A 25,162-nucleotide genomic window follows, 5' to 3' on the forward strand; every position below is an offset into this window, starting at 1 on the left:
TCTCTATCACCCCCTCTGCCTCCCGGATGATCCAAAGTTGCTCCAGTTCCCTAACGCGGTCTCTGAGGAGCTCAAGTTGGGTGCACTTCCCGCAGGTATAGTCAGCGGGGACACCAGTGGTATCCCTCACCACCCACAACCTACAGGAGGAGCATGCAACTGTCCTAGCCTCTATCCCCTCTGATCTTATAGAATGTACCAGCCTGTGAACCAACTGGAACTCTGCCCTCCGACTGTACTCCCAGTCAGCTGCACTCTCTGTAAACCCCCGGCTCCCTTCACACTCTTTGAGGAAGTGTAGGAAACGAAATGAAAGGCGTCACCAAACTCTCACGATAGCACTCAAAGGCACCCAAATTCAGCACTCCCTCAGTCACCAAACTCTCACTATAGCACTCAAAGGCACCCAATTTCAGCACTCCCTCAGTCACCAAACTCTCACTATAGCACGCAAATGCACCCAAATTCAGCACCCAGTGCAAACAAGGCCATATTTAGCAACCCTTATAATGTTTCTGTCCTGTTTGCTTGCCTGACATCAATGTTCTGGATGAACTAACATTTCCTGAATTTAGATATTGGCAAAACCAAAGGTTTTGTCCTCAGCCACCAATTCTATCCCCCACTTCAGTCTCAGGCTGAAAAAGACTATTTGAACCTCTGCATCCTATTTATCATTAAGCTGAGCTATTGGGCTCCAATCGTCTCCATTCATAGCTCACCTACTTCCACCTCTGTCACAAGTCTAGCCCCTGCTCATAACTCAAACCATTTGCTGCAGAAACGTTTTCACATCCAGATTTAATTATTCCATTACTGTCCATTTAATTATTCTATTGCTGTCCTATCTGGCCCCATATTTAAGATTATTATCTTCATATTTAGTCCATTCTGTGGTCCCACCTCTCTCAATGTTACCTCTTCGAATCTTGCTTCTCTTATCCCCCCCACCCCACCCATTAACACCACCAGGCTTGCCTCCTCACAATACTTTCAGCCACATAGGTCCTACTCTCCAAATCCTTCCCTAAATATTTCCGGCCATCTCTATTGCTCCATTTATAGCATTCTATTACTCAACCATACTTTCTACTTTGGTCCTTTCCCTTGTTTCCTTGCCTCAATGAATTACAATGGGATTTTTTTCCTACCTTAGACACAGTATATGAATCTAAGTTACTGTTAAATAAGCGATTCCAGTTTATTTTACACTGTTTCTAAATGTTGGGCGCAATTTAATGGAAAAGTTTCTAATTGTGGTCGCAAGTGGGAAATGCGTGATCTCTCCGACGCTTGGTCCAGCGAGGTCGTTACCGCTATAAAACGTTAATTGGCCCACTTAACGAGGCCCCACGGGATTAACGTTGCAAATCATGGTTCGCCCGTTGATTTGCCAGCACCCTACTAACAAGTGACCGCAGCACTTAAACTGCTCCCACACAGCCCACCCTACTCCGCTTGCAGTCATGCCGTCACAGAGATCAGCCCCCTGCTTTGGTGACGGCAAGCACGGAGGACTGTTGGACACGGTGGAGGCCGTGTTCCCAGGCGGGTCAGCCACAGGGCAGCCACCACCGCCTGGGAAGAAATGCCAGCGACCAACAGTTCAGGGAGCGTGGCCAGGAAGAGCTGCAAGAAGGTCAAAATCTTCCACCGGGCTACCCGGGTGAGTTCGAAGTGGGACACCCCCCGGGGGAAGTAAGCCCGAGGGCGGATACCAATGCCCCTCTGTGTCGCCGCAGGAGAAACTGGCACACAACCAACGGGACATGGCCCAGACGAGCGACGGGGTGCCGAACATCACAGTTCTCACCTCTTATGAGGAACGGGCCCTGTGGTTACGAGGGTGGCCGAGTAAAGTTCGGTCACCAACGTGGAGGTCAGCGCAGATTGCAGAGGTAAGGATCCGCCAGCCGCCACCCAGATGACCTGTCACACGTGAGTTATTAAAGCCATACAGACTGACCACTGTCCACATGTCCATTCTCCCGCAGGACCTCCAGCCGACGCCATGGGCCCATCCGGGGTGCCTCCGTCTCCCATGGGAACACCTCGGAGGAGAACTCCGAGGATGCCACCATATAGTCATGGCATGTCATCCCCACCCTCCATCAATGCAGAGACAGACACCTCGGTGGGCAACGGTAGTGGTCAGGCTTCTGGGGCACATTCTGGTGATCACCACACAGTTGCCGATGCACATCAGGTGAAGGCAGGAACGTCAAGGCGAGACAGCAGTCAGAGGTCTGCTGGATCCCAGGACCCAGCTGAGTCCCAGTCAGATGCTGACCAGGTTTACCCGCAGCTGATGCAGACGCTAGGGTGCGGCGTAAGATTTAGAGGTGGATCTCATCGCCGTTCCAGCAGGTCTATAGCCGATTGGAGGAGTCCCAGAGACTCCAGGTGCAGGAGATGGCGCCGGCAATGCGTGGCACCGAGACCAACACTGCTAGGGTGACGACCGCAGTGGAGAGCCTGGTACACGATGTCAGCAGCATGAGTGGGGATGTCCAATGCATGCAGTCACGGCCGTGGTTGAGGGCCTCGGTAGAATGTACGATTCGCTGGGGCCGTGACCCAGTACCAGGTGGACCTTGATGAGGCACTGTGGAGCATGTCCAGGCTCAGATGGGAATAGCCAAGGTGCTGCAGAGCTTGTCCCAGTCACAGGTGGGCATTGCCAAGCATGGACCAGTCACTGAGGAGCATCGTCTAGGGCGTCGATTCCATGGTGCAGACATTAGGGAGCCGCCAGGGCTGGTAGAGCCAGATGACGCAGGGGCAGCCGGGACTCGAACCAGCTACCCCTCCATCCCGAGATAAACCCAGGGCTCTATGGGCACCAACCAGGATGAGGGGGCACTGGATGCTAACCCGGACCAATCGTACAGAATGGCGACTAGCTCCCCCGAGTTCCACCCCTCTGACAAAGCTGCGTCTCTCAATAAGCACCAGGAACAGGGTGGCATGGCGAGGCATATGCCACCGGCAAGTGTGCCACAGCCCTGTGGCCTCGGAGAATGCCTGCCAAGGGCATCGAAGGCCACAGGACTTGTTAAACAGCAGCATGCCTCTACCTCTGATGAGCATCCTGGGGAGTTGCCGAGAGTCGTCGGTAGAGCGTGGAAGGCTAAGCACTTTGAGGAATCACTGAGAAGGCACTGGGGAAGAAGGGGGCAGGTAGGGGGTAAGGGTGTTCACTGTGCATGGGGATAGGTTCTGGGAGGGATGGGGAGAGTGAGGTGGCACCATCGGAAGAGTGGGGCAGTCGTAAACACTAGGTAACCCATTGAAATATCTGCACCTCAACCACTATGACTCCTCTGGCACTTTCTTCTGTTATGCAGGGCCAGCACCAATCCCAAGCCGGATCTCCCTGGATATGGGTGTCCTGGGCTCTGCTGCACCCCCGCCGGCATACAACGTGCAGGTGATGGGTGTGAGCTTGCACTCAACTCACGGGCAGGGGTCAGACTATGGCAGATTTTTGTTTCTTCTTTTTTAGAGTACCCAATTCATTTTTTCCAATTAAGGGGCAATTTAGCGTGTTCAATCCACCTACCTTGCACATCTTTGGGTTGTGGGGGCGAAACCCACGCAAACACGGGGAGAATGTGCAAACTCCACACGGACAGTGACCCAGAGCTGGGATCGAACCTGGGACCTCGGCGCCGTGAGACTGCAGTGCTACCACTGCGCCACCGTGCTGCCCGACTATGGCAGATTTTGAGGAGCATCAGCACCTACCCTCGACAGTTCCATCACCCTGGAATGATGTTACACAGACCATGGGGAGGGTGGGAAATGGCAGGGGGAGGGAGAGGCGAGGACGGTGAAGAGGGGGGATATAGACATAGACATAGAATTTACAGTGCAGAAGGATGTTGAGGATGTGAGGAGGGGGGTGTGAAGGGGATGTGGGCAGTGGGGGGATGACGGACGAGGCTACGTCCTTTGTGAAGTGGGCGAGGATGAGGGCATCCCTGGCCCTCCGGGCTTGCCGGACCCTTGCCGCTGCCGCCTATTCTCCTGCTGATCCTGTAGGTCGTCCCAGGCTCGTCCTCCTGGTCCACGCCTCCTTGAAGGTGACCACATATTCCTGCATCTCCAGCACATCACACTCTGCTGTGCCGGGTCGTGGAGGGCGCAGCAGGCCACCACAAAGCGGGCAACCCTCTGGGAGGTGCACTGGAGAACACTACCAGAGCAGTCGAGGTATCGGAACCGGATTTTGAGGAGTCCGCTGCACCCCTCAAATCACAGTGGTCCACATTGTATCGGGTCTCCGTTTCGGTAACCAGCCTCCATACTGCCGTCATTAATCAGGTACAATCGGCCATCTTGGGGTAGTCCTTGAAGAGGCTGGAGATGTCTGACTGCCCCAAGATATAGCTGTCATGTACAGTCCTGAGAAGCGTTCACACATGTGCATGAACTTCATCTGGTGGTTGCACACGAGCTGGATATTCAAGGAGTGGAATCCTTCCTGTTGTTGTGAGTCACTCTCAGGTGGCCAGGTGAGCGCAAGATGACGGGCATGCCATCTTTAGGCCCTGGACCTGGGGCATCCCGTTGGAGAAACCTGCTGCCCGGGCATCTTGTTGGGCTTGGTCCATGTCAAAGTTTATATATTTCGCTGCTCGGACAAACAGTGCATCCCTTACCTTACGGATGCACTAATGGGCTGTAGCTTGTGAAATGCCGCACAAGTCCCTGCTCGAGCCCTGGAATGATCCTGAGGCGTAGAAGTGCAGGGCTGCGGTGACCTTGACGGCCACTGAGAGCGGGTATCCTCCTCCTTCACATAGTGTCAAGTCCTTGCAAACTTGGCACAGGTGCCGTACCGTTTCCTTTTAGAGGTGGAGCCGCCTGCGGCACGCGCTGTCCGTCACCTGTTCGGACCAGCGACGCCTGTACACCTGTCGGCTTCCCCCCTCTGGGTCCCTCCCTGGCCTGATGGGCGGCCGGGTCCTCAGGATGTGAGACGGGCCCCTGCAAATGAGCCACCACCCTGAGTCTCTGTCGGCGCTGCTGCCACCTTCTCCGGCACCTGGCCTGACAGCAGTACCACTAGGGCAAGGTCCGCAGGGTCCAAAATATCGTCCATACTGTGGAATATTTGTAAAGAATTGAGAGAGGGTGTGAGACTTGACAACCAGCGCATCATCCACCCCAGGTCCCGTCCCTGTCTCCCCCCACTTCCCAGCATGTCATTCCCACGCACCCCTGGCCACTGCATGGGCCCCTGCCTACCAAATCTTGCACCCCAAACAGCAGCACATAATGTTACCTGGACCGGGCATAGGTACTCTCCCTGGTGCATCCGGCCGCGGTAATGTCCCCGGTCTAGGGTCCTAGCCCTTGGGTGTTTGGATGTTGGCCAGTGCATCCATGGTATTGCCTCCTGCGGTGTCCAAGCATCACGGTCTGACTGGGATGCTAGAAAATAACCCCCACATGCTGCATGGCATGTCTACCCACGGGGACCTAATTGGGAACTATGAAGTGCTCATTTAACTACGATTGCCAATTCCCAATTAGCAGTAGCCTTCAGCCGTACAGCCAGAGGCCTATGTGGTCAGTGGGAGTTTTGGGTGGACCCGTGGGTGATTGGCCCCCTCCCCTGCCGAGACCATGGGCGGCCACCCCCACCCTGACTGAAGCTGGCCCCCCGGTAGCACCCCCACCCCTTCTGAGCACAGGGGTAGCAAACCCAGTGCCCTCCGGCTCTTTGCCTGTGAGTGAAGATGGCTGCTCACCTCCTCAGGTCCCTGCAGCAGCCCCTCTGCCAGTTTCACATTTTTAAGAAGGAATACTAATTGGCGCCTGCGTGACCACTTGCTGGGGAAGCCTTTTGATCACTGGAGGCTGTTACATTGGGGATCACTCCCGTTAATTGTATGGAGATTGGCCTCGGGTGGTGAATATTGGTTTCTCGCCACACTAAGGTGAGATCCGGATTTTGCCAAGGGAAGAGGGCTGGTTAGATCATGAATGGATCGGCGCCCGGTGTGATTCTCGTTTTTGGCCTTTCCCGCTATTTAATGATAATCGCTTATTGTCACGAGTAGGCTTCAATGAAGTTACTGTGAAAAGCCCCGAGTCGCCACATTCCGGCGCCTGTTCGGGGTGGCCGTTACGGAAATTGAAGCTGCGCTGCTGGCATTGTTCTGCATTGCAAGCCAGCTATTATTTAATGGCTTTGTCGCGCTCTCACTTAAGCGCAACACGGCCATTAAATTGCACCCCTTGTTTTTATCATTGATGAACGGAGAGAGAATGACTGTACCAGGCTCAGACATTAGAGGTAAATTCTGCCACCAATACTGGTTGATTGAGAATGTACCAATGTTTGAATGTTGCTTAAAAGAGAGGAATGTTGCCGAAGCTTTTTGTCTTGCACTCGGCAGGTCAATGCAAGAATGCCAAATTTCAAACTATCACATCAGTTTATACTACAGGAGCAACGGGTGCTGATTGGATGGGAAACTGATTCTGATTGGCTGAAATGGTACCGTGGAGAAAGCAGTAGGGGAGCTGTAGGCTCTCCAAGCTTCTGGGTAATTCAAAATGTTGTACTGCTTGAAGATATTGTTTTTGCTTGCAGGGAATAGGTCTTTGTCGATTAATTATTGTTGCTTCCAACAAGCATAAGTGAGCCACATTACGAGCTCAACTGATTATCTTAGATTTGGTTTTAGTATAGCTCTCATCCACTCAGGATTATAGAGCAGGTACTGCCCAATCGCAGAATCACATCAGCTGTTTCACGCTACTCTCTGCCAGGGCTATGTGAGTGGTCTTTCGCACTAACAGAATGCGACTGTCAGTCTAAAAATACTTTCTACCTACCACACAATTGAACAACTAGTGCATGAATTTCATTTCAGTACCTGCGATACCAGGTCATAGAATAGATTGAATAGAATCTACAGTGCAGAAGGAGGCCATTCGACCCTTGGAAAGAGCACCCAACTCCACCCTATCCCAGTAACCCCACCTAACCTTTTTGGACACTAAGGGCAATTTATCATGGCGACCTAATCTGCACATCTTTGGACTGAGAGGAAACCGGATCACTCGGCGAAAACCAACTCATACACAGGGAGAATGTGCAGACTCCGCACAGACAGTGACCCAAGCTGGGAATCGAACAAGGGACCCTGGCGCTGTGAAGCAACTGTGCTAACCACTGTGCTACCATGCTGCCTCACAGGCCATATGGTCCACGTCCCAGTGATTGAATCAAACAGCATGTTCCTTGGTTGTTCGTGATTTAATTTCCCTGGACTAGTAATCCGGAGAGCGAGTCTATTGCTCGGGTGGCATAGCAATTCCACAATTGCATCTGGTGGAATTTGATTTCAGTTAATAATTCTGGAACATAAAGATCATCTCAGTAATTAAAACTATCATCATTTGTTTAAAAACCCATCAGGTTCACTAGTGTGCTTCACGGGAGGAAATCTGCCATCCTTCTCCGGTCAGGCTTACATTTGATTCTAGACTCACAGCAATATGTTTGACTCTTAACTCCTCTCAGTCATAGCCTAATAAGCCATTCAGTTTGGGGCAAATGGGGATGAGCAACAAATGCTGGCTTTATCAATGATGCCCACATCACATGGAAGAAGAGAAAATGTACTACAAATAACTACATTAGGATTTTTCACCGAGATGTGGGCAGCACGGTAGCACAAGTGGATAGCACTGTGGCTTCACAGCGCCAGGGTCCCAGGTTCGATTCCCCGCTGGGTCACTGTCTGTGCGGAGTCTGCACGTTCTCCCCGTGTCTGCGTGGGTTTTCTCCGGGTGCTCCGGTTTCCTCCCACAGTCCAAAGACGTGCAGGTTAGGTGGATTGGCCATGCTAAAAATTGCCCGTAGTGTCCATAAGGGTTGGGAGGGGTTATTGGGTTGCGGGGATAGGGTGGAAGTGAGGGATTAATGTGGGTCGGTGCAGACTCGATGGGCCGAATGGCCTCCTTCTGCACTGTATGTTCTATGTAATCTATGTCCCTTAAGCATTTCTTTCAAAACAAACATTCCAAAATAAAATTTACAAATATTTATTGATACTTGTAGAATTATTTCCTGCTTTAATCAAGATACTTTATGGTTGTAAAAAAAAACTCTTGCGTACTAAAATTTTCAGATTGCAGTGATTAGCCAAAATTACAAAACAATAATGTTGGTTTTACAGCTCTATTATTTAATACCTGTTATGCTTTATAGAGGAACCTGTGAAAATTGTTGCTCGGATTGGAACACTGAAAAGAAAGCAACAAGTAAGGTCCTTCATGGAACATTTGGCGAAGGATGACCATGAAGACCTTTTTAATGACACAGTTTTGCAGCATAAAAGAATAAAGGTGAGGGGGCATTGTAACATCATTTTACAGTGTTATAAAACATTCAGATAATCCAGCAAAATTCTTACTGAATCAAAATAATTATCTGATGCTTCCTTTACTAAAAGCAGGTTGGAATATAAGAATGAGGAAGACTTGCTATAATTTATAGAGCGTTTTGTGAGACCACCCCTGAAGTACTGTGTATAGGTTTGGATCCCTTATCTAAGGAAGGATATAGAGGGGGTGCAACAAAGGTTCACTAGATTGATTCCTGAGATAGGAAGGTTGGCTTACGTGGAGAGATTCAATATACTCTGAAGTGCATAAGAATGGAAGGTAATCTCATTGCCATAAACGCTCTTCAGAATTTTATATATTACAAGGTAGAGTCTCTTTCCCCTGACTGGAGAATCTCAATTTAGAAAGTCATAAAGTGGATTATTTGGCGATAAGGCAGGCGAACTGTAGACTTTCCAATCCTGTCAGCGGCTGAAGGCTCGCTGCATCTGCTGCGGGGAAGCCTGCTACAGGGGGTGGGGTGCAGAAAACCCTGGTCATAGTCTCAGGATAAAGGGTTAACCATTTAGATGAGATTTTTAAAATTCTTCACTCCGGGATTTGTGAATCTTCTACATTGTCTACCCAGAATCATTGAGTAGATTCAAGACTGTTAACAATAGATCAAAATCACTCAAAGAATCAAGATATTAAGGCTAATGGTGGGAAAGTGGAGTTGAGTAGATACGTTGATCTTTAATTCTTATCTTTAAAAAATTGTGTTTTTGATCCTCTGTTGTAACCAGTAAATCGCACTATTCTCTATGCAGAAGTTTCTGTCGGATGATAACACCTAAAAAATGGGGTCAAGACCAGAGACACAAGTTCAAATCTGACCATGGCAGCTGCAGAATTTGAGTTCAATGAATTAAACAAAATCTGGAATTACGGAACAGCATTGGTAATGGTGACCACAAAACCATTGGATTACATTTGAAAATCCATCTGGTTCACTCATCTTTTTAAGGGAATTAAGTCTGCCATCCTTACCGGGGCTGACCTACGTATGACTCCAGATCCAGAGCAATGTGGCTGACCCATAACTGCCCTCAAATGGCATACTAAGCCACTTGAGTGCATTCACCACCTCCCAGGACATTGGGGATGGGTAGTAAATGCTGGTGCCGAACGGTGTCCCATCCTCTGAGTGACTTTTAAAAGATGCATCAATTCAGATCTAATTTTTCTGTAGTTTCTCTTCATTTAACCGTGTTGGAGGCATTGTCACTTTTTGGCGTTTTCATTTTTGTCTTATTCCTTGCTAATATCTTTGAGGAAACAGTCATGCTCACGAAAACAAGTTAACCATTATGTCAATAAATAAAGCTGCAAATTGCCAACCTAGATGTATGGACTGATTTCTTGTTTGGAGCTGCTGTATTGGGGAAGGGGTGATGATGATGTATGTGATCTTGTACAAGATGAAGCCATATCTTCACAACAGTTTTGGACTCTGATAAAACTTCCCCAATGTGGTATACAAATTTTAATACCAGTGTAATGCTACATATATAGGTCATACATCTCAAAGACTACTGAATAGTATCAAACAGCATGTCCCTTTTGCTGTTCGTAATGGGCAAGGTTCAGACCATACCTAAACAGCCTGTGCTTGCAAAACCCAAAGAGACACGGCTGGATCCTCCGATTTGAAGACTAAGTGCTGACGCCGGCGTATGCCAGAAAAAACGGCAGCAAAAGCTGCACCCATCCTCCACCTGGTAGATTTACCTGGGGATACGGCTGAGGAATTGCCGGGACCGTTGCCGCGCACGGGGGCGGCCTGCAGAAGCCGCGCCGTGCAACATGGCGCGGCCGCACGCAGTCCCGGCATGCCAATCACTGTCCCCGTTTGACCAGGCTCGCCACTCCTGGACCACCACGCGTCAGTGCCCCGCCAAAGCCCCCCTCCACCTGCGGAACGGCTCCCCCCGACTGGCGGCGCTGGACTCAGTCCGCAGCCGCCACGCTGGATTCACAAAAAATAAAAGGATAAATGTTCCACACCATTGGGAACTCGGCCCATAGGGGGAGGGCCTCTGGTAACGTCCAGAGGACGTCTGTACGGCGTCTGCCATACCCCCTGAGTATGCTGTTTTTGAGGGGGCAGAACATCGCAAAAGCGACGCCGCCCGCGATTTCGATGCAAACGGGGATTCTCCGGCCGATCGCCAAACACAAATTTCCTGTTGGCGACCGGAGAATCCCGCCCACTGTCCAAGATGAGTTGTGATTCTGCGATTGGACAACATTTGCTAAATAATCCTCTATGCTAAAAATTACACTGACAACCAATTTAAGATTCTCAGACATGCTTGCAGTGGTGCAATTGCATGTACTGGAAGCTACATATATTAATACACAGGACCCCATTCTTTGAGGACACAAAGAACATGTACACACAAAGTGCCTGTTTCAGCTGAGCAAAATAAGTGATAGCCATTCACTGTTTCATTACATGGCAATTCCTTAACCAACCAGAGTCTATCTGCCTAGTTAAATTTTAAACAATACTTGGCAGTTAATTGTCAGTCAGCATCAACTGGCGTACGCCCCATGGCAATGCTTCTACCAATCCGAGTCCATTTGCCAACCAACCAGCACTCTCTTCTCATACAGCATAACGTTGTTTCCCTGACATCGGTATGTCGGGAGAAGTACAAGGCAAAAAGCAATACTCCAGATTTTTATAATAATAGGACTAGATCATTATCTGAGGAGGAACGTAAGATAGCCCTTTGTGCTTCTGCCTCGAAGCATATCTTATTTAGTTAGGGTGGCAAGGTAGCGCAGTGGTTAACACTGTTGATTCACAGCACCAAGGACCTGAATCCGATTCCTGGCTTGGATCACTGTCTGCGGAGTCTGCACATTCTACCCGTGTCTGCGTGGGTTTCCTCCCACAAGTCCCCAAAGACATGCTGTTAGGTGATTTGGACTTTCTGAATTCTCCCTCGGTGTACCAGAACAGGTGCAGTAGTGTGGTGACTAGGGGATTTTCACAGTAAGTTCATTGCAGTGTTAACGTACGCCTACTTGTGACGTCAATAAAAATTATTATTATTATTAGAATGCCTTTTGTATCTTGAAATTTGAGCTTTGTCCTGAAATATCTTGGTCTCCCAATTTCCCTGTTTCTACTGTTTTCCAAATGGGAACCAATTATTTTTGCCTCATTTGATTATTCTAATTAGCTGTAGCTGTTCCCCAAGAGGATAAGTGATTTATATTTTGTCATGACGGATTTGTAGAAGTGCTCAATACAATGCATTACCACATTATTTTCAGGTACAATTAGCAGCCTCAGATAAAATAATTTCACTTAATAGTTTAATGATCTCTTCAATGCTATTTTAACAGTCATTGGGTAAGGAGTAAGATGTCTCTGTAAGCATGTAACATCGAACGTTCAGAATATTTATCAAGTGTCAGCTACAATAAATTAATTTATGCTGTACTACTTAGTTCTTGTCAGCTGTTTAGAGTCTCCATACTATAAGACCACTAAAATAGAGTGCAATCAAAATGTTTCACCTTATGAATATTTGGGTCAAAGTCCTGAGACTGATGGCAATAGCCTTTTCTTTGGTAGTTTTACATGCAGAACTCATCATGCAGTTTATGTAATGTGGATTTCGAAACACAAGCAGATCAGCCATGACCTTACTGAATAGAGGAGCAAGCCTTAGGGGCCGAATGGCCTATTCCTGTTGTGTATGTTTTTAGATGTAAAGTATTGAAAGAGTATAAAAATTGAAGGCTTTTATCTAGAAATTCAGCGAACTCAACATATAGGACAAAGGTGAACCTCATGTCATGAACAATAATATAGCCATTGTACAGTTCCATTTAGAAGCAGAAATACAGCAATAATTCAGTTGTCTCTGTTGCTATTAAAAATGTAATACCAATCACTCACCTCTTCTAAGATATGTTTTGTGTTATTTAATTAGCCAATTTTACAAATAGGCCTCTTTCTCTTTAGTGAGAGAAGAAACAAAATATTCCTCATTCTTGTGTATATTGGTTTAAATGTCAAAATGATTTTGAAGTAAAAGTACTTTTAAATTATTCATTATGGGTGCAAATTATTGAATGAAAAGTTAGTTATACTGTGCAAGGAATAAACCTTTACTTATAAAACAAATGTCGATTATTTCAGAATTGCAAGTTGAATTTCAACATTTATGTTTTCTTTTCATAATATTGTGCAGCTTCCCAGCTTTCCAAGCAGTCAAGAGGATGATGATGACTTCACACTTCAGACGAATCCAACTACTCCATCTTCAGTAATCTTCCCTTTCGCAAAAACACCACAGTGGAATCACATCAGTCCTCGAATGTTGGGACCCACTGATAGGTAACTAGACCAACAAAAACGGTGTACTGCCGGAAGACTTTATAATTAGTAATGGAAGAATCCTAAAATACTTTTGGATCTTGAGAGCACTTGTTCAATTTCTGATGTTTGCCTTCGTAATTTGCATGCACACATACTGCTTAGAATTTATCTAATGTTTTTATTACATCTGCAAATTAACTTTTTAAATGCTACCAGCTCTCCTTCATTTCGGTTTGCACCGAAGCAATATTCTATCAGTGGCATTCATGCAACATAATCTTAGACTTTGCGGTGATACTTTTTCATATGATCAAGAATTAGTCCTGGAGTTTAAGTGCAACACATCAAATTCCAGAACTTCATGATCAAGTATTTTGTACTAACCTGGAGCATGTCTTGTGTTGTCTTGATGTGCGCACGTCTTAAGAGTATTTCTTTACAACAAATTGGAATAACCGTTATTTATCATCTTTTATAGTGCTAATAATGACAAATATGTTTTTCAACTGCAAAAAAAATGCAAGAAGAAGAATTGGTCCAAAGTCCATAAAAAATCGGTAGGAAACAAGTGACTGTAAATTGTCCATTTAAATAATTAAGAAGCTTTATATCTTAGTATTTTAAGACCTAATGATTTTTTTTTTCAGAAATCAGCATTTTGTGTGACACCATCGAGGTCAAAATCATCATGTTTAATAGAAGGTAAGAGCACTACACTTTCTGGTAACAATTTCACATAAGACATAGGAGCAGAATTAGGCCACTCGGCCCATCAAGTCTGTTCTGCCATTCAATCATGACTGATATTTTCTCATCCCCATTCTCCTGCCTTCTGCCCATAACCATTGATCCCTTTATTAATCAAGAACCTATCTATCTCTGTCTTAAAGACACTCAGTGATCCTGTTTTTGTTTCATCCCACTTGTGTTTATGTAAATAGGGAAATGTGAAAGACAGCTTTGTTTTTTTAGTCTTTTTAACCAAACCCCAATTGACTTCATGATAATTGCACCTTCAAGTTATTAGTATCAGTCATCTATAAGTATCAGTCACCTATAAGTAGCAAACGTAAGCGACATTTGTTTTGGTAAAAGTATTTTTGATGGTTTTGTTTTGCATTTTTGATGGTGTCATGATTTTGTCAGTTTAAATTGTGTATGGCCTCAGCAGACTTCCTGCTACTTCATGTTTTTGTGGCTGGTGAAATCTAAATTCAGGAAATTGGAAAGGAAAGCTACCTCTAAATTTGGTGGCATTTGTGCAACTATGGGACACAGATTAAAAATAAGGGGTCTCCCATTTCGCATAGAGATGAGAATTTTTTTCTCTAATGATTTTATAGGGAGTGAAATAAATGTTTGCATCTGGGATTAAGATATAAACTGAAATATCATAAACAAATTTAACAAAAACATTCATCATACTAAAAACCTGTGACGTTTTTACCAGAATCAGAGGAATCTGACATTCCACAAATATAAAATTAATTTTTCAGGGTGAGAGAGGCTGTTCATCAATAAGTCAATGGGTGGCATTGTTGCTTCACAGCTCCAGGGTCCCAGGTTTGATTCCCAGCTTGGGTCACTGTCTGTGCGGATTCTGCACGTGTTCTCCCCATGTTGGGAACCTGGATTGTAGTTTTAGGGTAAGGGAGAATGAGAGTATAGAGGTCAGGGGCACAGATTTGACGTCGCAGGAGGGGGCCAGTGTTCAGGTAGGTGGTTTGAAGTGTGTCTACTTCAATGCCAGGAGTATACGAAATAAGGTAGGGGAACTGGTAGCATGGGTTGGTACCTGGGACTTCGATGTTGTGGCCATTTCGGAGACATGGATAGAGCAGGGACAAGAATGGATGTTGCAGGTTCCGGGGTTTAGGTGTTTTAGTAAGCTCAGAAGGAGGCAAAAGAGGGGGAGGTGTGGCGCTGCTAGTCAAGAGCAGTATTAAGGTGGCGGAGAGGATGCTAGATGGGGACTCGTCTTCCGAGGTAGTATGGGCTGAGGTTAGAAACAGGAAAGGAGAGGTCACCCTGTTGGGAGTCTTCTATAGGCCTCCAAATAGTTCTAGGGATGTAGAGGAAAGGATGGCGAGGATGATCCTGGATAAGAGCGAAAGTAACAGGGTAGTTATTATGGGAGACTTTAACTTTCCAAATATTGACTGGAAAATACATAGTTCGAGTACATTAGATGGGTCGTTTTTTGTACAGTGTGTGCAGGAGGGTTTCCTGACACAATATGTCGACAGGCCAACAAGAGGCGAGGCCACGTTGGATTTGGTTTTGGGTAATGAACCAGGCCAGGTGTTGGATTTGGAGGTAGGAGAGCACTTTGGGGACAGTGACCACAATTCGGTGACGTTTACGTTAATGATGGAAAGGGATAAGTATACACCGCAGGGCAAGAGTTATAGCTGGGGGAAGGGCAATTATGATGCCATTAGACGTGACTTGGGGGGGATAAGGTGGAGAAGTAGGCTGCAAGTGTTGGGCACACTGGATAAGTGGAGCTTGTTCAAGGATCAGCTACTGCGTGTTCTTGATAAGTATGTACCGATCAGGCAGGGAGGAAGGCGTAGAGCGAGGGAACCGTGGTTTACCAAAGAAGTGGAATCTCTTGTTAAGAGGAAGAAGGAGGCCTATGTGAAGATGAGGTGTGAAGTTTCAGTTGGGGCGATGGATAGTTACAAGGTAGCGAGGAAGGATCTAAAGAGAGAGCTAAGACGAGCAAGGAGGGGACATGAGAAGTATTTGGCAGGTAGGATCAAGGAAAACCCCAAAGCTTTCTATAGGTATGTCAGGAATAAGCGAATGACTAGGGAAAGAGTAGGACCAGTCAAGGACAGGGATGGGAAGTTGTGTGTGGAGTCTGAAGAGATAGGCAAGATACTAAATGAATATTTTTCGTCAGTATTCACTCAGGAAAAAGATAATGTTGTGGAGGAGAATGCTGAGACCCAGGCTATTAGAATAGATGGCATTAAGGTACGTAGGGAAGAGGTGTTGGCAATTCTGGACAGGCTGAAAATAGATAAGTCCCCGGGGCCTGATGGGATTTATCCTAGGATTCTCTGGGGGGCCAGGGAAGAGATTGCTGGACCTTTGGCTTTGATTTTTATGTCATCATTGGCTACAGGAATAGTGCCAGAGGACTGGAGGATAGCAAATGTGGTCCCTTTGTTCAAAAAGGGGAGCAGAGACAACCCCGGCAACTATAGACCGGTGAGCCTCACGTCTGTAGTGGGTAAAGTCTTGGAGGGGATTATAAGAGACAAGATTTATAATCATCTAGATAGGAATAATATGATCAGGGATAGTCAGCATGGCTTTGTGAAGGGTAGGTCATGCCTCACAAACCTTATCGAGTTCTTTGAGAAGGTGACTGAACAGGTAGACGAGGGTAGAGCAGTTGATGTGTATATGGATTTCAGCAAAGCGTTTGATAAGGTTCCCCACGGTAGGCTATTGCAGAAAATACGGAGGCTGGGGATTGAGGGTGATTTAGAGATGTGGATCAGAAATTGGCTAGCTGAAAGAAGACAGAGGGTGGTGGTTGATGGGAAATGTTCAGAATGGAGTTCAGTTACAAGTGGAGTACCACAAGGATCTGTTCTGGGGCCGTTGCTGTTTGTCATTTTTATCAATGACCTAGAGGAAGGCGCAGAAGGGTGGGTGAGTAAATTTGCAGATGACACTAAAGTCGGTGATGTTGTCGACAGTGTGGAAGGATGTAGCAGGTTACAGAGGGATATAGATAAGCTGCAGAGCTGGGCTGAGAGGTGGCAAATGGAGTTTAATGTAGAGAAGTGTGAGGTGATTCACTTTGGAAGGAATAACGAATGCGGAATATTTGGCTAATGGTAAAGTTCTTGGAAGTGTGGATGAGCAGAGGGATCGAGGTGTCCATGTACATAGATCCCTGAAAGTTGCCACCCAGGTTGATAGGGTTGTGAAGAAGGCCTATGGAGTGTTGGCCTTTATTGGTAGAGGGATTGAGTTCCGGAGTCAGGAGGTCATGTTGCAGCTGTACAAAACTCTGGTACGGCCGCATTTGGAGTATTGTGTACAGTTCTGGTCACCGCATTATAGGAAGGACGTGGAGGCTTTGGAGCGGGTGCAGAGGAGATTTACCAGGATGTTGCCTGGTATGGAGGGAAAATCTTATGAGGAAAGGCTGATGGACTTGAGGTTGTTTTCGTTAGCGAGAAGAAGGTTAAGAGGAGACTTAATAGAGGCATACAAAATGATCAGGGGGTTAGATAGGGTGGACAGTGAGAGCCTTCTCCCGCGGATGGAAATGGCTGGCACTAGGGGACATAGCTTTAAACTGAGGGGTAATAGATATAGGACAGAGGTCAGAGGTAGGTTCTTTACGCAGAGTAGTGAGGCCGTGGAATGCCCTACCTGCAACAGTAGTGAACTCGCTAACATTGAGGGCATTTAAAAGTTTATTGGATAAACATATGGATGATAATGGCATAGTGTAGGTTAGATGGCTTTTGTTTCGGAGCAACATCGTGGGCCGAAGGGCCTGTACTGAGCTGTATCGTTCTATGTTCTATGTCTGAGTGGGTTTCCTCCAGGTGCTCCAGTTTCCTCCCACAGTCCAAAGATGTGCAGGTTAGGTAGATTGGCCATGCAAAATTGCCCCTTAGTGTCCAAAAGGTTAGGTTGGGTTACGGCGAATGGGTGGCGGCGTGGGCTTCGGTAGGGTGCTCTTTCCAAGGAGCGGTGCAGACTCAGTGGCCTCCTTCTCCACTGTAGGGATTATATCACTAAAGGTCATCAACCTGCAATATTAACTCTGTTTCTCTCCACACAGTTGCTGGGTATTTTCAGCATCTTTTTTTTGTTTTTAAACCACATTTATTCATGTCTTGTGTGTCTTACTAACAGTAAGTGAAAGCATACATTGTCTCTTGCATTGTATTGCTGGTAGTCAATTTCACTTCAATTCTCATGCCAGTTTCTTTCTCTTGTTCTTGGTCCTGTACCTTTCATATGAGAACTTCAATTATGGAATTTTTAAAAGATTTTTAAGATGTGTACTTAATTGTTTGTTAAATGTCATATGAAAGGATGTTCACATTATTAGATGTAGGAAGAAACTATAATTCTGTATATTGAATTATTTTGTCCCACGTGGGAATGGAGGAACTATGGCAACAAGTCTCCCACCGACCGTTGCAAATACTTTTGTTCCAGCCCAAGTGGTATCCCTCGCTCAGAATCACGGAATTGTTGCAGTGCTGAAGGAGGCCATTTGCCCATACGTATCTGCACCTGCTCTCAAAATGACCATTATAACTTAGTGCCATTCCACTGCCTTTTCCCTACCCCTGCACATTGTTTCTATTTTAAATAATCATCCAATGCCTGATTGAATGCCTCAATTGAACCTGTCTCCGCCACACTTGGACAGTGCATTGCAGACCTGAACTCACTCTGTGTATTAAAAAAAAAAGCTATGTCTTCCATCGCATTTGTTTTGCAATTCACTTTAAATCCATGCCCTCTCGTTCTTGATCCTTTTACGAGTGGGAACAGTTTCTCTCTCTCTGCTCAGTTCAGCGCCCTCATGATTTTGAACACCTCTATTAAATCTCCTTTGAGTCTTCTCCTCTCCAAGAAGAACAGTCCCAACTTCTCCAATCTATCTTCATAATGGAAGTTTCTCATCCTTGGAACTCTTGTAAACCTCCTCTGCACTCTCTCCAATGCGTTCACATTCTTCCTCAAGTGTGGTGGCCAGCTGAGGTCCTAACAAGTATCTTATACAATTTTAAAATAACCACCTCGCTCTTGTACTCTATGCCCCTCTTAATACAGCCCAGGGTACTATATGCTTTATTAGCTGCTCTCTTCACCTGTTCTGCCACCTTCAATTATCTACGCATATATACATCCAGATCTGTGCTCCTGTACCCTCTTTAGAATTTACAATACTTCCAAGTTTTGTTTCATTTGCAAACTTTCAAATTGTCCCCTGCACACATCCCAGATTTAAGGCAATTGGTAGGAGGATTGGTGGGGCATAAAGAAAAACGTTTTCACCCAGAGGGTGGTAGGTGTCTGGAATTCATTGCCGAAATTGATGGTTGTAGCTGAAACGCTCAACTCATTTAAAAGGTACCTGAATCTGCATCTGATGTGCTATAACCTGCAAGACTACAGACTAGGTGCTGGGAAATAGGATTAAAATAAGCGGCTAGTTTATTTTTTTATATTTTGGTTGGTGCAAACATGATGGGCTGAATGGCCTCTTTCTGCACCATAATCTTTCTATTAATATACATCCAGAAAAGCAAATGTCCCAATACCGATCCCTAGGGAACACCACTATAAACCTTCCAGCCCGAAAAATATCCATTGACCATTATTCTCTGTTTCCTATTGCTCAGTTAGTTTAGTGTCCATGTTTCTACTGTCCCTTTTACTCCCATGAGCTTTAACTTTTCTCGCCCTTGAAGGTCCTTCTTAAATGCACTTCCCCAGTGGTTGAGGTTCCCCTTCTTTATAGCTTGATGGATCACTCCTCCCCTCCGGTTATCTGGAACGTCTTTCGCAACCCAGATATTGTTGGGTAACTATTAAATCAGCTTGAGGGAAAAGTAATGTAATTTTTAAAGTGTTTGTTCTAAATGTGGCTTTTGAGAAATTTCTATCACCAGTATAGTACTCCCAGAGATCCCTCTCATCTTCCAGGACTGAAGAGCTCTTTCACTGGACTTGTTGATGAACTGATTGATGAATCAGGCTATACATTTTCCTTTGATAAATAATTTTGAAAAGCCATTGAATGGTGCAAGGGCCACAAATGGGATGTATGAGAGTAGGGCTTTGAAGCTGGAGAATAGGATAGGAAATAGCCTAGAAAGGGTGAGATGTAAAGTGGCAAAAGGCAGCAGTGAAATGGTGAGACACAGCAGAATGGGCAGAGAAGGTGAAAGGAACAAGTCAAGTAGGGAGAGTGGGACTTCTGAGCAGGGAGCCAGAAAGATCAAAAAGGAAACAGCAGTGAGACAGGGGAATTGGACAGAAGGAATGGAAAAATGCAGCAGTGCCACCCAGTGGTAAGAAGACATATTATTGGATATGAGCCAAATGTTAGTATAGGATTTTCCATTATAAACGTTCAGAGGCTTTGCTTAAAAACATGGTGTACACTGTAAGAAGTGAATGCAATATGCAAGGCTTATAGTTATATATGAAAGCAAAATACTGTGGATGCTGGAAATCTGAAATGAAACAGAAAATGCTAGGAAAACTCAGCAGGGCTGGCAGCATCTGCGGAGATTGAAACAGTTAACTTTTCAAGTCCAAATTACTCTCCTTCAGAAGAATAGCCGGTTTCTCTCACCACAAGATACTGCCATGCCTGCTGAGACTTTCCAGCATTTTCTATTTCATTATAGATATGTATGTACGTTTCTGGTTTGTTGCTTTACTCTTCAAGATATCGAGTATATTTAATTTCAGATATTCAGTATTAACAGTAAGTCACAGGATATATCCAAAGAAAGATTTCCACCATCTTGCACTAATCTAATTGACCCTGCCCCGGGCCACTGATCTTCAGTGCCAACTTTGTAACCCAAGTATGGTGGCTAGCTAATCCCAAATTGCAATCAATGTTGACCTTACAAAGGAATGAAATAAAACTGTGCAAATCCTATAAACTCTTGGCAGAACAATCATCATAACATTGAGCCCAAGTAATTAAGTAACATTTTTGCTTTTATTTCAAACCGTGCAATATCAATTGAACACCGTATATAAATATTATTCAGGCATGGCTTTCAGAATCCAGGCATGTATACTGTTAGGCCTAATAGTTACCACTTTTGGCTATGCTTTTTTAACTCTCTTGCCTTTGATTTAAATTTGATTTTGAATGATCACACATCAGTGAATCTTTTGACATGTATGACTTTGAATTCCAAATGTCAGCACCTAACATACAGTACTTTTTCCATTATTTTAGAAAAATTATGATGGATTTGGTTTGGTTGTATGATAAGGTCCATTGAAATTTTCTCAAATAGAAATTTTCTACACAAAACTAGAATCCTAATTCTAATCCCTAGGGTCTTTTCACAGTCACTTCATTTGAAGCCTACTTGTGACAATAAGTGATTTATTATTATTCTAATATATGGCCCGAATGTCCAAAATCAAACCCAGAATGTATTCAGCACTGCAAAGCACAATTTTCTGTCCCACCATCTAAACATTTCTGTTGGCATTCAAGCCTTAGTTAGATAAAAAATATGTTAAAGCTTTTTCTAAAAAAAAATAGAACTATTTCAATAGATTTGACAGCCTATCTCTAGCAACTTAAGCCAATGTAAATAGTTCAGCAGTTATATAGTATAAACCTACCTCTAGAACAGTGCTAGGCACAGAAATACCTGCCATATTACATAATTTAATCTACTAAGAAGGAAGTTAACAGACCAGTGGTTGCTAATATATACCTCACTATCTTCTGCAAATCAAAAGGAAGCAACTGGTGAGGTTATTACTGGGTGAGCCAGTTTGTAAAAACTCTGCAAGGGATTAGCTCTGTGTGCATAGTACGATGTTAAATATACGTATGCTGGTGTACGTGTAATTTTGTGTTAATTGCAATAGCTTTTAAAACTATATTTTTCAGGGATGCAAAAATCAAATATAGGAAAGCTTTTCAAGAATGGAGAAAACCTTCAATCGGATGAGGACAAAGAGGACGAAGATTACTACTTTTCAGATACTGAATAGGTTTTAATTTTAATAAAGTTAAACTTCCTGAAGTTGAAGTACTCAAATTGTGTCTATAAGACTGCAGAATCTTGTTAAATTTGGATGCTGAATCACGTTTGTTATCCTGTTCAATATTTCTAAAGTTCAAGTTACTCCTGTTAATGTTTTTTAAACGCAATGAAAATGTATATAAATGTGTAAAAATGCATACAGCAAGTTTTAAGTGTTTTGTAATGAGTTTAAATTATAAATGAAATGGTGTTGACTCCAATTTAAACTCAACAATTCCTCAGCCTGTGCTTAGTTCATGTTGTGTTTACTGTTGTGTTTACAGTGGTGGTTTTATTATAATTGTGTTAAACATGTACTAGATTCTCCATGCTCAATTAGAAGATGGAGGCACCTGAACAGTATGATGCATCATGTGATGAGCTGTCGCTGCAGTTTCACAGCTTACCCCATTTTATTTACACCTAAAAGGCGCAGCATATTTTGGGCAGGATTGTTAATAAAACAATTCTCTCTCTAACCACCTTGAGATATATTGATATGTTAATATTTCTTGACCATGAAAGGGGGGAAAATTGTCAAGCCATGTGCTCCTGATTTTTACTCAGTGACTGTTCTTCAGAGTGCAGCTTGTGGAGAAGGTGTGCGATGTGCAGGTATTAGTAGAGGGTACAGTCAGACACTTGCATAATGCCCCATATGGAATAAATGGTCTGCCAACATACTTTGCTTAATACCCACTGGCCATAATGCTGTTATTTTTTTAAGTAAGAGCAGAGAAACATGCTGTAGAAATAGTTTGCATTTCTTCTAACTGCAGTTTGATCCCGTTTCCCAGAAAAGCAACAAGTGCCGGAGTAAACTAATGCGGCACAGTGGTTAGCACTGCCTTAGGTGACTGTCTGTGTGGAGTTTGCACATTCTCCCCGTGTCTGTGGGTGTTTCCTCCTGGTGCTCCGATTTCCTCCCACAGTCCAAAAATGTGCAGGTTAAGTGGGTTGGCCATGCTAAATTTAAATTGTCTCTTAGTATCCAAAAGGTTAGGTGGGGTTACGGGAATAGAGTGGGGGTGTGGGCCTAGGTAGGGTGCTCTTTCAGAGGTTCAGTGCAGACTCGAAGGGATGATTAGCCTCCTGCACTGTAGGGATTCTATGATTCTATGAACTAGTTGAGTTGAGGGTGCACTAACATTTTAAAGTTTTTTTTTTTTTTTTTTGTTTGTTTTTTTTGGCATTCATTCTTCATGTGAGAAAGATCTAAGTCATAATTTTAAAATTTAATTTGCTTAATATTTTATCTGTTGTCCCTTTGTATATGTTCTGATAAACTAAGCACTTCAAGAAGGAAATTAACTAAAACCAGTGGTTGCTGATGGACATATAATCCTCATTAACTTCTGCAAATTAAATTGAAGCATTTGGTGAGATTATTGAAATAATTTATTGGTTGATCCCATTTTTTTAAACACTCTACACTTTTTGCATAGCATGTAGAACAACATTAATCCTGTGTGCACAGTAAGGTATTAAAATGATGGTGTATTTAAGCCCTAAACATACTGTGCCACAGTGGTAGGAGATGCAATAAACACGGAACCTCCACTCACCCAGATTATTTCACGTTATTGTCATTGGGGCACCAGAGAAATGCTAAGTGATTGTTGTCGAAAAGGAGATAATTGCTCTTGCGTACCTTGCCCTGATCAGTTTCTCTGTGGGATGAAAGGATGATTGAGCCCATCTTTGCCAGGAGTGCAGTATGGCACAGATGTGGGAAAGAGGCTTGTAAATAAAAAAATGCTATAATATTCTTAAGAGGGAACTAAATATAGTATTTCCAAATTTGCAGAGGATACAAAGTTGGGGGGAGGGTGAACTGTGAGGAGGATGCAGAGAAATGCTTCAGCAGGATTCGAACAGGCTGAGTGAATGGGCATATGCATGGCAGATTCAGTATAACGTGGCTAAATATGAGGTTATCCACTTTAGTAGCAAAAATAGGAATGCAGATTATTATTTGAATGGGTGTAATTAGAGAGAGTTGGATACTCAGCGAGATCTTGGTGTCCTCAGTCGCCAAAAGTAAGCGTGCAGGTACAGCAGGCAGTAGAGAAGGCAAATGGTATGTTGGTCTTCATAGCTAGAGGATTTGAGTATAGGAATAAGGATGTTCTACTACAATTGTATAGGGCATTGGTGAGGCCACACCTGGAGTATTGTGTGCAGTTTTGGTGTCCTGATCTGTTGAAGGATGTTCTTGCTATGGAGGGAATGCAGTGAAGTTTTACCAGGCTGATTCAAATCAAGGGCAGCATGATGGCGTAGTAGTTACCACTGGTGCCTCACGGCACGGAGGACCCAGGTTCCAACCCGGCCCCAGATCACTGTCAGTGTGGAGTTTACACATTCTCCCTGTGTCTGCGTCTCACTCCCACAATCCAAAAATATGTTCAGGGAAGGTGGATTGGCCACATTAAATTCTCTTAATTGGAAAAAAAATAATTGGGTACTCAATTTTTTTAAAAGGAGTCACTAACTCAGTTCAGGTTATGTTCATTGGCATTTAGAAGAGTGAGGGGATCTCATAGAAACTTCTAAAATTCTAACAGGATTACACAGAGTAAAGTTAGAAAGAATGTTTCTGATGGTGGGGTGTCCAGAACTGGGGGTCATTGTTTGCGGATAATGGGTAAACCTTTTAGGACTGAGGTGAGGAGAATTTTCATCGCCCAGAGAGTGGTGAATGTGTGGAATTCATTACCACAAAAAGTTGAGGCCAAAATGTGAGATTTCAAGAAGAAATTAGATATAGCTCTTGAGGCTAAAGGGAATCAAGGAATATGGAGGGAAGGCGGGATCAGGGTATTGAACTTTGATCAGCCATAAGAACTCTGATCAGCCATAAGAACTCTGATCGGCCATGATCATAATGAATGGTGGAGAGCGCTCGAAGGGTCGAATGGCTCCTTCTTGCTTCTATTTTCATTGTATGTTTCTATGTAGCTGCATATAGATTATCTGGCCATGCTGATTTACCCTCCAAAGGTGATTCCAATCATTGAATTCACAATAAACCAGTTAAAATGAGTCTTAAAGATGTGTTATGATTAGGTTATGCTGCATTTCACTTTAAAATGTATAGATTGGACTATTGCCAATTTTTTTGAATAGGTTCTAAAGTAATGTATGTGCAGCTGTAGCTAGTAAATTTTATCTGCCATTGTAAATTAATTGATTTCTCTATTAATCTCTCTGAATTAATTTGACCGATGAAGCCTACTCCACCCATAGTCCATGCATATACTAAACCAAAAGTAGGCAAGTTATATAATCTGGACAATGAACAAGCATGTATAAAATACATGTGCTTTTATAAAAATATTTTATTAAGACATATATAATTTTAACACTTTCAAGAGGAAAAGCAACAAAGTAAATAACACCCACCCACCCAACAATCAAACCCAGCCAACGTGGCTTACAAACATAATTCCCAATCCCTTTTTCCTACTAACTATTTCCCACCTCAACCAACCCCTCATGCCTCCCTTTTTCCTTCCTTTTCCTTCCCCCCCCCCCCCCCCCCCCCCCCCTGCTGCTGACAGCTTAATTTTCCCCAAGGGAGTCAATAAACGGCTGCCACCTCTGGGCGAACCCTAGCATT

General features: G+C 44.4%; 1 protein-coding gene across 5 annotated transcripts in view; it reads left to right on the top strand.

Moving 5' to 3' along the window:
- Positions 1-24,585, top strand: part of mis18bp1 (MIS18 binding protein 1) — a 129,616-nt gene extending 105,031 nt beyond the window's left edge. For 4 of the 5 annotated variants that reach the window (XM_072491100.1, XM_072491138.1, XM_072491110.1 and 1 more), the window contains 5 exons: positions 8,234-8,370; positions 12,624-12,769; positions 13,230-13,308; positions 13,399-13,453; positions 21,405-24,585. In XM_072491100.1, the coding sequence (XP_072347201.1) occupies positions 8,234-8,370; positions 12,624-12,769; positions 13,230-13,308; positions 13,399-13,453; positions 21,405-21,508 (521 nt within the window). In that variant the 3' untranslated portion in view covers positions 21,509-24,585. Of the gene's footprint in view, positions 1-8,233; positions 8,371-9,179; positions 9,743-12,623; positions 12,770-13,229; positions 13,309-13,398; positions 13,454-21,404 lie in introns of those variants that run through there. The other variant, XM_072491119.1, reaches the window with a different exon arrangement.
- The last annotated feature ends 577 nt before the right edge of the window (positions 24,586-25,162 follow it).

The sequence above is a fragment of the Scyliorhinus torazame genome, chromosome 2, assembly GCF_047496885.1.
Source record: "Scyliorhinus torazame isolate Kashiwa2021f chromosome 2, sScyTor2.1, whole genome shotgun sequence".
NCBI lineage: Eukaryota > Metazoa > Chordata > Chondrichthyes > Carcharhiniformes > Scyliorhinidae > Scyliorhinus > Scyliorhinus torazame.